General features: G+C 34.1%; 1 protein-coding gene across 1 annotated transcript; it reads right to left on the minus strand.

Annotated features, from left to right (window-relative positions):
- Positions 1–14,850: 14,850 nt before the first annotated feature.
- LOC141445495 (uncharacterized) lies at positions 14,851–16,822 on the minus strand. The gene is made up of 2 exons (XM_074111336.1): positions 16,687–16,822; positions 14,851–15,179 (listed from the first exon to the last, which is right to left on the minus strand). Exons 1-2 carry the CDS (start codon positions 16,793–16,795, stop codon positions 14,968–14,970), a joined length of 321 nt encoding a protein of 106 aa, XP_073967437.1. The 5' UTR covers positions 16,796–16,822; the 3' UTR covers positions 14,851–14,967.
- Positions 16,823–17,273: the final 451 nt, after the last annotated feature.

A 17,273-nucleotide genomic window follows, 5' to 3' on the forward strand; every position in this document is an offset into this window, starting at 1 on the left:
AACTTAAAATTATAACATTATATGTCAAGGTAGTTGCTGCATGATTGCGGTTGGAACTTTCAAAATATTTAACATGCCAAAGTTATAAACAATTATGCGCAAGTAACTTATAGGTACATTTGTCACGCTACTTTGCAAAAACATTGCTCAAGTAATGTTCAAAAACGTTACAATTTTAAGTTGTGGTAGCTTACTTGGAAGTTTCCTTGGCAACGTTGATTTAACGACAGAATGTAAGCTGCAGGAACTTACCGTTGTAACGTTTAAAATGTTAATTTAAAGCTTTAGACAACTTAACAGAAGTAATGTAGTAAAACTAACCTTGTAGCAAAGTTGCACATATATACTAAGGTAACTATGATGTGTAACGTTACAAAAACGTTTTTTATTATAACGTTACGCTTTGAAACATTGCAGTAAGATCGCGTGCAACTTTCAAATGTTAAGCATGCAAAGTTACAATAACGTTATAAAAATAACTTACAGTAAGTTGTTATGGCACTTTTAGGCAACATTTATTTTGTAACATTTTAATTGCAAGGTTGCTGCAAGATGCGGCAACATTGCATATGTGGCATTCAAACTCCTGATAATGTATGGTTTTGGCAACTTTCTGGCAAGGTTCGTGGGCAACGTTGATAATGTGAGCTAGATCAACATTGCAGCGATGTTTCGGTAAGGTTTGTGCTTAGTGGGAACGTTCAAGACATTATAAATACCGTTTCTATCATTAAGAGATAATGTCCAAGACATTATAATTTACTGTTTTGATCAATAAGATATAACGTTCAAGACATTATAATCTACTACAACAGATATTTTTGCTGAATCCTGATCAGTTAGCTTTACTGTGTTTGTCCGTTAAGTTTACTGCTTTGATCATTAAGAGATAATGACCAAGACATTATAATTCACTGTTACAACAGACATTTTTGCAAAAATTATGATCAGTCAGCTTTACTGTGTCTCCCGTTAAATTTACTGCTTCGATCATTAAGTGATAATGTCCAAGACATTATAATTTACTGTTACAACAGATATTTTTGCTGAATCATGATCATTTAGCTTTACTGTGTTGTCCGTTAAGTTAACTGCTTTGATCATTGAGTGATAATGTCCAAGACATTATAATTTACTGTTTCGATCATTAAGAGATAATGACCAAGACATTATAATTTACTGTTACAACATAATTTTTTGCAAAATTATGATCAGTCAGCTTTACTGTGTCCTCCGTTAAATCAACTGCTTTGATCATTAAGTGATAATGTCCAAGACATTATAATTTACTATTTTGATCAGCAAGTGATAATGTCCAAGACATTATAATTTACTGTTTTGATCAATAAGATATAAGTTCAAGACATTATAATCTACCGTTTCTATCATTAAGAGATAATGTCCAAGACATTATAATTTACTGTTTTGATCAATAAGATATAACGTTCAAGACATTATAATCTACTGTTACAACAGATATTTTTGCTGAATCCTGATCAGTTAGCTTTACTGTGTTGTCCGTTAAGTTTACTGCTTTGATCATTAAGAGATAATGACCAAGACATTATAATTTACTGTTACAACAGACATTTTTGCAAAATTATGGTCAGTCAACTTTACTGTGTCCTCCGTTAAATTTACTGCTTCGATCATTAAGTGATAATGTCCAAGACATTATAATTTACTGTTACAACAGATATTTTTGCTGAATCATGATCATTTAGCTTTACTGTGTTGTCCGTTAAGTTAACTGCTTTGATCATTGAGTGATAATGTCCAAGACATTATAATTTACTGTTTCGATCATTAAGAGATAATGACCAAGACATTATAATTTACTGTTACAACATAATTTTTTGCAAAATTATGATCAGTCAGCTTTACTGTGTCCTCCGTTAAATCAACTGCTTTGATCATTAAGTGATAATGTCCAAGACATTATAATTTACTATTTTGATCAGCAAGTGATAATGTCCAAGACATTATAATTTACTGTTTTGATCAATAAGATATAACGTTCAAGACATTATAATCTACTGTTACAACAGATATTTTTGCTGAATCCTGATCAGTTAGCTTTACTGTGTTGTCCGTTAAGTTACTGCTTTGATCATTAAGAGATAATGACCAAGACATTATAATTTACTGTTACAACAGACATTTTTGCAAAATTATGGTCAGTCAACTTACTGTGTCCTCCGTTAAATTTACTGCTTCGATCATTAAGTGATAATGTCCAAGACATTATAATTTACTGTTACAACAGATATTTTGCTGAATCATGATCATTTAGCTTTACTTGTTGTCCCTTTAAGTTAACTGCTTTGATCATTGAGTGATAATGTCCAAGACATTATAATTTACTATTTCGATCATTAAGAGATAATGATCAAGACATTATAATTTACTGTTACAACATAATTTTTTGCAAAATTATGATCAGTCAGCTTTACTGTGTCCTCCGTTAAATCAACTGCTTTGATCATTAAGTGATAATGTCCAAGACATTATAATTTACTATTTTGATCAGCAAGTGATAATGTCCAAGACATTATAATTTACTGTTTTGATCAATAAGATATACGTTCAAGACATTAAAATCTACCGTTTCTTTCATTAAGAGATAATGTCCAAGACATTATAATTTACTGTTTTGATCAATAAGATATAACGTTCAAGACATTATAATTTACTGTTACAACAGACATTTTTGCAAAATTATGGTCAGTCAACTTTACTGTGTCCTCCGTTAAATTTACTGCTTCGATCATTAAGTGATAATGTCCAAGACATTATAATTTACTGTTACAACAGATATTTTTGCTGAATCATGATCATTTAGCTTTACTGTGTTGTCCGTTAAGTTAACTGCTTTGATCATTGAGTGATAATGTCCAAGACATTATAATTTACTGTTTCGATCATTAAGAGATAATGACCAAGACATTATAATTTACTGTTTTGATCAATAAGATATAACGTTCAAGACATTATAATCTACCGTTTCTTTCATTAAGAGATAATGTCCAAGACATTATAATTTACTGTTTTGATCAATAAGATATAACGTTCAAGACATTATAATCTACTGTTACAACAGATATTTTTGCTGAATCCTGATCAGTTAGCTTTACTGTGTTGTCCGTTAAGTTTACTGCTTTGATCATTAAGAGATAATGACCAAGACATTATAATTCACTGTACAACAGACATTTTTGCAAAATTATGATCAGTCAGCTTTACTGTGTCCTCCGTTAAATTTACTGCTTCGATCATTAAGTGATAATGTCCAAGACATTATAAATTTACTATTTTGATCAGCAAGTGATAATGTCCAAGACATTATAATTTACTGTTTTGATCAATAAGATATAACGTTCAGACATTATAATCTACCGTTTCTATCATTAAAGATAATGTCCAAGACATTATAATTTACTGTTTTGATCAATAAGATATAACGTTCAAGACATTTAATCTACTGTACAACAGATATTTTTTGCTGAATCCTGATCAGTTAGCTTTACTGTGTTGTCCGTTAAGTTTACTGCTTTGATCATTAAGAGATAATGACCAAGACATTATAATTCACTGTTACAACAGACATTTTTGCAAAATTATATCAGTCAGCTTTACTGTGTCCTCCGTTAAATTTACTGCTTCGATCATTAAGTGATAATGTCCAAGACATTATAATTTACTGTTACAACAGATATTTTTGCTGAATCATGATCATTTAGCTTTACTGTGTTGTCCGTTAAGTTAACTGCTTTGATCATTAAGTGATAATGTCCAAGACATTATAATTTACTGTTTCGATCATTAAGAGATAATGACCAAGACATTATAATTTACTGTTACAACATAATTTTTTCAAAATTATGATCAGTCAGCTTTACTGTGTCCTCCGTTAAATCAACTGCTTTGATCATTAAGTGATAATGTCCAAGACATTATGATTTAATGTTTTGATCAGCAAGTGATAATGTCCAAGACATTATAATTTACTGTTTTGATCAATAAGATATAACGTTCAAGACATTATAATGTACCGTTTCGATCATTAAGAGATAACGTTCAATACATTAAAATATACTGTAACAACACAGACATTTTTGCAAAATCATGATCAGTTAGCTTTACTGTGTTCTCCGTTAAATTTACTGTTTTGATCATTAAGTGATAACGGTCAAGTCATTAAAATTCACTGTTACAATACAGTAATTTTTGCGAAATAATGATCAGTCAGCTTCTGTGTTCTCCGTTGAATTTAAATTGTTTTGATCTAAAAGTGATAACGGTCAAGTCATTAAAATTTACTGTTACAACACAGGCATTATTGAGAAATCATGATCAGTTAGCTTTACTGTGTTCTCCGGAATTGTACTGCTGCTCTTCTCAAATATAAACTCAAGTCATTAAAATTCACTGCAACAAAACGAGTAAATGAACGAATATCCCGCTCAATTTTACTTTGTTCTTAGTTTTTTTTACTGTTTTAATTAAGTGATAATCGGTCAACCTAATAAAAAATACTGTTTGAACTTTAGCATTATATGCGAAATCATGATTAGTTAGCTTTACTGTGTTCAAAAACCGAGGTGAAATTACTGTTTTAGTGATTATTGAAGCGATATGTTCCGAAATGTTACAATTTACTCTTATAAAGTATGCAACCTCGTTGTACCATCGTTTAATTTTAACGTTTTTCATTAATTTCAAATGTTCCATCAGTTAATTTGACTGTTTTGTATTTAACTGTTTTTGAAACGGTTGTTGTAATGTACAAAACGTTACGTTAATGTGAATCCGTTTACTATAGAACGTAAAATTATTTTTCAGTGTATATAGTGATCATTGATCGGTCAGTAACAAGTTTCTTCATAAAATAATTTTGCAGGAGGTTGACGGTAGAATAAATCGACAATCCTACTAAGACAAGCGAGTAACATTTCTGCATGATGGTCGGCGCGGTAACGAATCGGTCCCTCACATCGACGCGACTTGATCCCAATATTTTTTGAACAAAACGAAATGGCGCAAATAATTTAATAAAATTTTCTTCCAAAATATCTCGCGATAGGCTTTCGAACGATTTTGAACAATCTTGTTTACTTTCGTGACTGCCTTCAATGAGAACATTGAGAACCATCGTCGCAGTTCGAGTGCCTTCCTTTTCACATTTACGAGTACGTCAACAAATGTGTCTTTTCTAATCTATATCTCTAATTGAAATGTCGTAATTAGTTGAAGGGAAGGAAATTGTAGGAGTACATTTTTATTACGTTAATAACTAACAAGCGATTAATTAACGAACGATGGTTATTGAATTATCGAATTGAGGCATTAAGAAATTAATAAACGGCTAACCGAAGTGGGTTTCTACGGTATGGAATAAATCTAGTTAGTTGAAATAGGTATTTATTCAAACTTAAGATTTTCAGTTTTTAAATTTGATAGTTGTTTAGGCCACCACGCCCACCACGTATGTACCTGAAATGAATCCTATTTTTATACGACTTCAAAAAAAGAGGACGTTACCAATTATTTTTTTTCCCCATTGTCACCAAGTCATGATCTGATGAGAAGGTCCTAGGCAAATCGATGGAACTCTTCCAATGCCAAAAATCACGTCGATCCGTCGCTCCGTTTTGACGTGAAAGACGGACAAACATACACACTAACATACAAACACACACACTTTCGCATTTATAATATTAGTATGGACTGACTGACAGACAGACAACGCATAGCCTAAACTACTGGTGCTAGAGACATGAAATTTGGCATCGATGGGCCTAAAGTAATACAGAGATGCACTAGGGGATGATCTAGGGGGATATGTTTGTGAGAGGCTGATAGTTGAATACATTGAAAAGAGTACAAATTTTGTAAATCAGTAGGTGCTGAAATGAAGTTATCTTTCACGTTGATGCGGGACGAACCCAAAATTGTTTGTAGGATTCGAAACGTAGCAAAGACTTGTAAAACTTTCATCCAAATTATATTGTGAGACATATTTTAATATTCTTAAATTATACAGTTTATCTTTGTTTGAATTTCCAATTACAGCCATGACAGTAGGTACGCGCTTTTTTATTTTTACACTATACCTAATGCGTCTATTCTATACTAAACGGTCTACGTAATTTGAATGATGCAATTAGCTAAAACCTTTAGAGTATACATATACCTACCTGAAACTTGGAAAGATTTTTTTTGAGTATCCTTCGATACACCAACTAGAAACACGATAATAACTTTTTCACCTCAGCACCTCAAACAGGCAGGTTTTGCTATGAGAAATCAGTGAGCAAAATCGCATTTTGCTCACTCCGTGAGACAAAGTAACTTTTTAATAATTTTTTTTAAATACTGAGTACAGTGCTGGGTCTACTCACTGAATTCCAAATATTTGAACTTTACTTTGATCTGTCATTTCACTTCAACTCGAAAAAAACAAGAGATAGGATCAAATTTGTCGATTACAAACTTAAATTAAATTTTTGGTATTAAAAATATATCGAAATATTTCCAAAATGTAAATTTTCCCGATCTTTTAATAAAGTATGCAACCTCGTTGCACGAAAACCGCTTCTCTTGTTTTTTTTTTTATAAAAGAATTCCGTATACTGCCTCTACAGTATAATTATTAATTGTTAAATTGAATGATTTTTTAACAAATCTATTTATGTTTATGTAATAGAAATCTTAATAAAAATCATATTTAATGGTTTAATTGTTCAACCTTTTCAATTACCCCGAGATGAGGCTTTTTGCAGTATTAAAAAATAAGTGTGACATTAGTACAAGAAGTTAAGATTGCATGTTATGAGTATGCGATTTGTATTGTAGCTACTGGACTCTTTTTATGGTTTTAAATGTAATTATTATATTTGATAATAATCGGATTCTATTTTAAAAAAATGTGTTTGTTTTGTAAACAGGGAGGTATATGTGGTTTTATTCTTATGTTACATTTAAATTATGTTCTCGCTGCTGAGGTGAAAAATTGTATGTGTCACACGAGACCAAAGTTTTTTTGCATCTCGTGTATTTCAATCCCTTGCTGATCTCAGGATTCTAACCTAGAATCACTCGCTAACGCTCGTGATTCAATTATAGAATCCTTCGCTTACTCGGGATTCAAAATCAACACTCGCAACAAAAAACAACTTTGCTCTCTTGTTGCACAAATAACTATTATAATTGGGCTATCAAACACATTAACAAATTGTTAGAAACACGCCTGAACCTCTTTAGCAATTATTTAATAATCTCAATTACCGTGCAACTCTAGCTTTTGAAGATTATAGGAAAGCAAATTGTAGTATTATAACCAGCAAAGATGTTGTTATTTGAAATATGTTGAGCAGGAGCCGTGCGTCCACGCGCCACATTCCATACACCGAGAAGCTCGGTGGTGTTTCCTCTATCAGCTTCAACATTCTTTTGGCTTTCTCCCTTAGAGGTCCTGAAAATACGTCAACCTTGTTTAAAAATAAGATTTTGTAAAAAAATAATTTTAACAAGATTTTTTTGTTGAGTAATTGTTTTTTTTGACTGTATAGCATTTTCGTCTAACTTACACATGTATACCAAATTTCAAGTCGATCCGACCACTATAGTTTTTTTTTAGTATTAGAAAAAGGGTAAACAATCTTGAAGAGTCTTTTTATTGAAAAACGTTTTTAAAAAAATAGTAACTATTACTTATGATACCAAAAGCATGTAAATGATCATAATGTCCTTGCTAATCGTTACGATTTGCTGTGACTTATTTTTAAAAGTGTTTTTCAATAAAAAGACACTTCAAGATCGCTTACCTTCTTTCTAATGCTAAAAAACGAAGTATAGAAATGGATTAAAATAAAGTGCAAGATATGAAACAACCGAATAAATAACTATACGAGGTGAAATTAAGGTTGTATTACTTAAGGCAAAGCCAATGAGACGAGATAGGTACTTATAGTGGCGTAGCGTCAGTTATTTCCATAGTTAAGCCGAAGCAGAGGTCGCTTACATTTTTTCTAAATACTGAATGTCCTGTTGTCCTATTTTGTAAATATTGGGCAAGCCGGTGGGAATAGGGTTCTAAGGACGCTTCGCCATTGCGAGATATACTTCATCTTTGTCTGATACCTATACGTAATTATTAGTATCTTGCTCCTTTTCTCTCTCATGCCATAATTTATCTCTTCACGTTGACCTTAGTTTACTAATAAAATAAATCTTTTTAACATTTCCAGAAAGCATAAGGCATGGAATAACATCATTGACGAGATGACGAGTTGACGAGCAAGTGTGATGAAAAAAATATTCCTGTTCACGACTAATTGTAAGCAGTCGCCTTGTAAAATACGTAGTCTAAAGTAGAGTAGTAAAAGCAATAGAGCAAGCAGTAGAGTAGTAGAGTAGTAATAGGTAAGTACAACTAGATTTCATTTCTAATATTTAATGAATTCGTCGTAATGAAACCTAATCTTGTAACAAAGCAGAATTTTTCATATCTTTTATTCTAGATTTATTAACTCTGTTATAAACATCAAATCCAGAATCTGTACCAAAAGGTGCATCTACACGGCAGTTAACTTTTTTGGAGCAACATTGTGCAATACGACAAAATTAGGAAACTATCAACTACTTACCAAATTTAAATACCTAGTTAACCCATAAAATAATACGTCAGTTACAGATAACCTAATGTTACATTGTGCACAATGTTGCTCTATAAAAGTATAACGGTGGTGTGGATGTAGGTTGTTGTAATGACAATTGGTATTTACCCTCTGTGCTACGTGACAGCGCATAAACACACAGTTTCTTGGTGATGTAAACTTCTCGGAAGAAAACTTCGCTGAGAACACACAGTACTAGAAGTAGGGCGGCTAATATGAGTGACAACACGTTCAATTCTATTAAGTTGAGCCACATCAGGTACTGAAATGAGACGATGATTTAAGAGCGTTTATACCTGCTGAGCTGGCAACGTTGCATTTTTGTTAGTTTTTCTCGATTATTCCACAAAAATTGACTGAATATTAATAACGCGGTCTGATAGAACTATTCTTTATATTATTATATAAGTGAATGTGTCTACTCCAATAATTATGCGTGATAGATAGACTTTTATTTTCATTAAAAACCGTTAATAAGCATTTGTTCGTTTTAATTATTGGATGGAGTAGACCACATTTTTAATTTTCATTACATTTTTATGGAGTAATCGAGAAAAACTAACAAAAATGCAACGTTGCCAGCTCAGCAGGTATATTGGCACCACAACCTCCCCCTTGTGATACTTCGTGATATGTTTCCGAAACTCCTGCCTTACGCGAAACATCTTAAATAGGTATATTGTACCTACTAACCTATATCATTTAGCATTAGATCTAAAATTTAAATTGGAATTCCGCGGGAATATCGGGAAAAAAACATTAAATTTAAAAAACCAGACTGCCTTAAAAACTAAAAGGAAGAAAATAAGTCTAGTGGTCTAGAACTCTATCAAGAAGCTCATTTAAGGTTCAACAGTCTGGACCCATTACGAAGATTTTTTGAGCTGGTTACGATTTGAATGGGTCCCGACCGTTGAACCTTAAATGAGCTTCTTGATAGAGTTCTAGACCACTAGACTTATTATCTTCCTTTTAATTTTTAAGGCAGTCGGGTTTTTTGATTTTTTAAATTTAATGTTTTTTATTTTATACTTTTTGATATTTCTGTGAAAATAGTAGATTAAAAGTATTATAATCCATATTTAAAATGGGCTAATTATAAGCTTTCATTTGATTCCCATATTGTTACAATGTAAAAGATTTTTTTTTTATTACTTACTTCGCCATATTTTTTTTCGCAGACGCCATTTTGAAATATTATATACCCTATGTCACTCCGACAGTTATGACGAATCCAATGATAGCTCATATTATGTTACAATCCGTCCAGCCGTTTAGGCACTTGTCCCATCGCCGACGATGAGCGAGAAGCGAGCAGAGCGAGTAACTAGAAACGAGTGGGCTAGCAGTGAAAAGCGAGTGTTCGAGCACGACGGGCGATTACTCGCTCCACTCGCTCGAGCCGGGCGGCCGCCAAGCTAACAGCGCTGAGCGAGTATCGCTGAGCTAGTTTTATAGCTCAGCGAGTTTTATAGCTCTTGTCGCTGCGACAAAAGATGAAAAGCGAGTTCTCGCCGGCAGTGTGAACCGCCAGCGATCAACTATTAACATATAGGTATGTCTCTTTTACTCACACAGCATCTTATATCTTTTGTTCGTTTCTTGAGCGAGAAAATAGTCGATAGCCAATCGTTTCCTCGCCGGCGGTGAGACAACTGCCTTAGGCTGCAGCAAAGACCAAAGAAATGGACATACATACCCACATACATACATACTTACATACATACATACGCTCGAAAAACATAACCCTCCTTCGGGCAGTCGGGTAAAAAGTAGTCTACTTGTTATTTCAGAATCCGGTAAAAAGTAGTCTACTTGTTATTTCAGAATCCAGGTATTGCATCCTAAATTTAACTAAATCATTATTAAACTGTTCTTGTGTGAAAGAGTAACAAACACACTTACAAATTTTCGCATTTAGATATACTATCCGCGGAAACTATGTAATTTGGCGGGATAAAAACAATTTTATGTCCTTCCCCGGACTAAAATTTCATGTAAATCAATTCAGCCGTTTAGACGTCAAAAGGTAATAAATAAATAAAAAAACAGACAAAAACTTGCATTTATAATATATATTAGTGGGATTGTATTTGTGTCTATAGCAGCTTTTTTAAACAAAACATAGAGAACCTACTTTGTCAGTGCTGGTTCTTAAGGCGAGAATTCCATATTGAAAGGTACATAAAATCCATGCAACAAATACGCTGCAGAACAATAGTATCTGAAAACAATTTAGCATCTGTTTGATAGAAAATAGAACAAGTGAAATGAAAATAACCACTGCTCCTAACTAAGACCGGGAATATACCTACATGCCTGACGCTTGCATATTTTTGTGCCTGTAGCTATCGCCCGTACGTCCAACTGAGTACAAAAATTTTATAACAAAAAATTGAACCGACTACAAAAAACCTTGAAAATAATTTTCTACCAGTCTGAAGTCGGTGCCTCAGCACCACGGCTCAGCACGAGCCAGCAGGAGTGGACCTATAGTCGCTTCCGCCTACGTACTACATATTGGGCTTCAATCACTCCTGCTGGCTCGTGCTGAGGCACCGACTTCAGACTGGTAGAAAATTATTTTCATGGTTTTTTGTAGTCGGTTCAATTTTTTGTTAAACAATTTTTTTCACCCTTTTTAGTGTAAGTAATCTAATACTTTAATGCCAACTGCTCGTCACCTTTTACCAAAAATTGCTTTGTCCGATGCAGAGACGTTCATTATTGAGGAGTCCTGGTGCTTCACCACCCATTCCATTTCACATATGCATTACGAGGAGCATAAATTGCTTAGCAACTGTGTTAAAGTAATTGAAATTCAACCCATGCAATACTTGTTATTGAGTGTAACTCCGATGGTCAACTGTGGTATTCATCATCAGTTCCACTTCACCAAATGATGATTTTCAAGAGCAAATGCACGAGTTACTACTAAATATATCAAAATTACCATAGGTGTCCCTACAACATTTGAAGAGTTCCCTCGATTTCCTTAGGATCCAATCATCAGATCCTGATTTGATGCTTATGGAACCTAATTGATAGCATTCCTAGACGAACCCAAAAAAAAATTCAAATCGGTTCATAAATGACGGAGTTCTGAGGTAACAAACTATAAAAAAAATACAACCGAATAGAATAACCTCCTCCTTTTTTTTAAGCGGGTTAAAAATAGATATGACAAGCGTGCGAGCTACTGGCATGTTTATTCCCGGCCCTATTGATAATTTTTAAAACACTCAAAACTTTACAAAACAAATAATACATAAGTAGTCTATGAAAAGGAAATTTACCTGAAATTTGTATTGATCCTTGAAAATGGTGAAACCGTAAAATATTTGTTTCAAATAAACATCCGTGTCACTTGAAGAAAAATTTTCCCACTCAGCATTTTGCGACCTGCATCGTCCACATAGTACTTCCATGTTGATATTTTCTCTTTCAAAATATTTCGTTACAATTGAATTTATAACACGTATTCTAACGGTGAAAAATACTATATGGCTAGAGCAAGAACACAGTTCTGTTATAAATGTTTGTATCGCCCATGATAATCCGATCAACTCAGTAAATCCAAATTCCTTTGTTGATATTAATGATAATACCAAAATGGTTAAAGTACCAGCACTCAAAGTCAAAGTCGTGCTGAGATTGTACTTGTAGTGCTTGATATTAATGCTCTTGCTCTTATTTATTTTCATAAGACGATCTATTTCTTGCATTTTATTTATGAGGTTAACGTTACCTTCGTTGTTAAAAAATCGAGCATTGATTATGCTCATCGAAAATACAAGAATAATACCACCCACGACGCCTACATAGAATTCAGCAATTTTGTTGTTAGAGGTGGAAAACCTCTGGTAGTAATTTTGGAGCAACTGGACGATTGACGCTATGGTTCCAGCCACACAGACAATCGTGTAACATTTTTGTAAAATCGTAGGTGTGGTTACGAATCGGTCGTGGACATGGACGCGGCAAGATCCCAAAAATATTTGAGTAACACGAATGGGTTGAAACACTTTAACGAAATTTTCGTCTAAGATGTCATTGGATAGGAATTCTGACGATTTTTTAAGATGCTCATTCTGAACCCTGCTTTGAAGTAAAGCCATGATTGCAAGAGACTTTTGGGCAAACTGCGTGGTGCTCAATCGCGTGAGCGTGTTCAACATTATATCGTACTTAATATAATTCACTTTAAAAATAATTAATAGTTTCGCAGTAGGCATAAAACTACCATTAGCTAATGCAACATTATTATCATAATATTTTATGTCTTTAATATTAATAATTCAAGCAATACAATAAGTAAGATATTATTATGTTTACGTGACCATAGTATGTATCTAACTAATTTGTCAAAATAAAAAACCGGGCAAGTGCGAGTCGGACTCACGCACCGAGGGTTCCGTACACATGTATAGGTATGTAAGTAAACGGGAATCGTGTCTTGAAGATATTTCTCGCTTTTTCCGAGTGATTTAATACCCTACTCTTAAGCAAAATGTGGGGTCAGATTATATTGGTCATTAATATTTACAGACAGACAGATATATTTGATTATGATTAACTGACATAGTATTATAAGTCAACCTTATTACCAACAAATTATCAAAATCAAAATCAAAAATGCTTCATTTCATTCCACACAATTAATGGGTAGGGTGACAAATGGAGAGGCCTCCCAGTAGGCGTTTTGCATCTGTGTTAGGAGGACTAACACTAGGATTATGGATTTAATTTTCTGAAATATATATTGTTTTTAAAATAAAAATCAAGGTTTTCAGACTTTTTTAATTTGTTGTGTTATAATAGCTATCTTCATACCAAATTTTAAGATTCTCAGTTCACGGGAAGTACCCTGTAGGTTTTGATTCCCTTGCGAGTTTCGAAAAATTGCGGAAATTTGCAGCATAAACGGCTGCACTTTTGGTTGCGTTGGCTTAGAAGTTAGATTTTTTCACAGCTCCAAGGGACAGTAGACCTCAGTATTTGATATAAATTTCAGCTTGACAAAAAGTGATCCTGTTCCGTTTTTAGGGTTCCGTAGTCAACTAGGAACCCTTATTACACTTAGTTTATCTATGTCTGTACGTCTGTCTGTCCGCGGGTAAGCTCAGAGACCGTTAGTACTTGAAAGCTGTAATTTGACATGAATATACATATCAGTCACGCCGACAAAGTGGTACAATAAAAACTCTAAAAATAGTAAAAAAAAATTTTTTGGGGTACCTCCCATAGACTGGGGGTTTTTTTTTTCTCGACTAATCCTATATTGTGGGGATTTTTAAAACCATTAGGAGGTTGCTAAGACAATTTTTCTATTCAATGATCTGTTTGCGAAATATTCAGCTTTAAAGTCTACATTTTCATTGAAATCGAGCGTCCCCCACCTCTATAATCTAAACTGTTGTGTGGAAAAATTAAAAAAAAAATCAGAATGGTAGTAAATATATCAAATTTACAAGGAAAATTATAGCCGCTAAGATTGGTTGACAATTATTAGTAGTTTAAGAGTAAATAGCAGCCTACGGTATAAAATATACTTAAACTTGGAAGATTCATTACACAATACGAAATTTTTTCGTAATGGCTACGGAACCCTATCCTGGGCGTGTACGACACGCTCTTAGCCGGTTTTTTTCCTTTTGAGGTACGGAACCCTAAAAAGGAATAATTTCTAGGGTTCTGAACCCATACTCGTGCAAGCCGTGTGGACGACTGGTTTGACCTATGGCCTCTGAAGCAGAGGATCGTGGGTTCAAACCCCGGCTCGCACCTCTTGAGTTTTTTGAAATTCATGTGCGGTATTAGGTACAATTGAAAACCACGAGCTTTACGGTGAAGGAAAACATCGTGAGGAAACCTGCAAAAACCTGCGAAGCAATTCAATTTATGGTTCCCAATCCGCACTGGGCCCGCGTGGGACTACTGCCCAAGCCTCATTAACTCTCCTCATAACCTTTCATTGACTCTTTTTAAAAATTAACGAACTTTCTTATAACTAAGCAATAAAATAAAAACCAACCATAATTTTTCTCAAATTATTTATTATATGTATTTTATTTTAATAGTTGATAATGTAACAAAGATGATGCTGAAAAAAGATGATGATGATGAAAAAAGATGTGCAGTGCACGATATTTATGGGCCGACCTAATGCAGGGAGAAACGGGGAGGTATGGGTAAACAGGTATTACACATCCAACAGAATAACGAAAGTTGCAAAAAAAGATTAGGTATTGGATTTTAGTGTCTCGAAATTTTTGTAAGTATTCTCATTTTAAAACGTGAGCTGCAGGATAGTAACAATCAGAGTAGTTATGATATTAAAAATGTGCAGCAGCAGATACACGTCCATGGTCCACATCCCGTATACCGAGAAACATGGCGGCGACATTTCTATTAGTTTAAACATGTTCTTGGCTTTTTTCCTCAAAGGCCCTGAAATAAAGTAACAGTCACAGTAAACTCCTAATGCTAAGTACTTGCTTACTTGTTAGATCTATCGCATACTACAATCCTTTTCGGGGACGTATCTGAATATCGAAAATTAAAGTATCTAATGTTAAAAAGTCGCCGGTCAAAATATCGAAAGTAGGTTAGGTTCGACATTTTGACCGTCGATATTTTAACTATAGATATTTCAAATTTCGAAATTCAGATACGTGCCCTCTTTTTCGCATTAATCCCCCAGTGGTATACTATGTGGCATAACATTCGCCTTAAGAGAGATTTCTCTATTATGGTATATGTGTAGTGGTGGTTTAAAATTCATTTGTCACTGGTCGGTTACATATTTGAATATCGAAAATTAAAATACCTACGGTTAAAATGTCGATGTCTAAAATATGCAAAAATTTAATTTTTTTATTATACCTATTGATTAAAATATCGTACATACAAATCTGCTTTATTTATTGCTTCTTTCTCTTAATAGCATTTATTTTACATAATCTAGTATTTTTTAGCACTCACCGCGCCGGCCGCTGCCGCGGCACGCTCGCTTCGCTCGCTCGGATCGTGCGTTGTTGTGGTCACAGTTCTAACCTAACCGAACCAAACATTTTTGGTAATTCATGTTCAATAGGTTTGGTTATGTTTAGTATTGCGTCAAGGCGCGAAGCGCCTTAACTGAGCGGAATAGGAGCTCCGCGAAGCGAAGCTCCGTCGATCCAGTCACATGATAGTTCATATATAGGATATTCGATACTCTGTACTTATTTATATCTTTCGATGTCACTTTTGTAGATAAATATATTTTCGATATATTGGACGTAGGTTATCTAACCATTCGACGATATAAACTTTCGTTATTTTAATTTTCGATATTTCAATATTTTGAACATCGATATTTTGAACATCGACATTTTACCCGTAGGTATTTAAACTTTCAATATTCAAATATGTAACCCATGGGTCTAGCCAAGATGATTTATTACATTATTACCAACAAGTTTTTTTGCCTTCAACTCTGTCTAGTGCAGAATTCAACCGCTTATTGCTGGGCAGTGGGTAGGTTCAGGGTAGACAGCTGATAGCTCGCGCCTGCAACGGCACTGCTATTTACGCATCAGCGTCAGCCTTAACAGCAGGCAGTGCTCGTGCTGCCTACCCATAATGCACGTCATAATAGTGCTGCCAAACCTCAATGCACACCACCGTTAGTGCTTCCTATCCTCAATGCAGGCCACCCTTGGTGCTGCCTACCCTCGATGTACGCCATCGTAGTGCTGCCTACCCTAAATGCATGCCAGGAAGAATAATGTTGACAAATTAAAAAATTGCCACCCCTGTCTGACCAATTGGGCAGAATTTCCTCCTCAACAGCGTACCTACCTACTTGTGGTGAATCTACGGCGAACACGTGTTTTTCTTCTCAGAACGGTACCTACGGCAGTACAGGGGAACTGAATCTGAAGATTCAAAAGATTCAGATCCTCAATCAAGCTGATCTGAATCACAAATACGAATATACATTACACAGAGCAAAATATCTTACCATCCACGTAACGTGACATAACTAGAATCGACAACTGTTTAGTTTTGTAAACTTCTCGGAAAAACGATTCGCTGTGTATACAGAGTACCAGGAGTAAAGACAGTTCCATTGCCGAAAGTGATAGCAAAAGGAGGTAATCAAGAAGCACGATACGCTGAAATAAATATACATACGGTTTTAAACTTATAAAGTTTATTAATCAATGAACAATACGAACATATCGTCTTTGATGCCCTTAAATAGCATATTATAGGTCTTTCCGAGATGGCGAGAGGAGATTATCAAACCTTTTAATGAAATAAATAATTGCTTAAGTAGGTACTCTTACGTTTGATAGTTTGGTGGAGAAGTATTTACCTGGTTTAAATAACTATGTTGCAATGTAAATATTCCATACTCAAAGGTGAACAATATCCAAGCAACAAGTACCACACAAAATGCAAAAATCTGAAAAACAGTAACTTACAATGTGATATGTACTTAACACTACCATCTGTGTAATTTGCAAAAGTAATTCTATAATGTATATAAACCTGAAAATGAATTTACCTGAAACCTAAATTGATCCTGAAAGGATGCGAAACCGA

This window comes from Choristoneura fumiferana, chromosome 2, assembly GCF_025370935.1.
Source record: "Choristoneura fumiferana chromosome 2, NRCan_CFum_1, whole genome shotgun sequence".
Classification (NCBI taxonomy): Eukaryota; Metazoa; Arthropoda; class Insecta; order Lepidoptera; family Tortricidae; genus Choristoneura; species Choristoneura fumiferana.

Bases quoted from the DNA above. Each gene is read 5' to 3' on its own strand.
- LOC141445495 (XM_074111336.1), bottom strand. From the start codon at position 16,795: ATGGAACTGTCTTTACTCCTGGTACTCTGTATACACAGCGAATCGTTT. The intron at 15,180-16,686 runs GTAAGATATTTT...AGATCTAACAAG, and splicing joins TATGTCACGTTACGTGGATG to TAAGCAAGTACTTAGCATTA.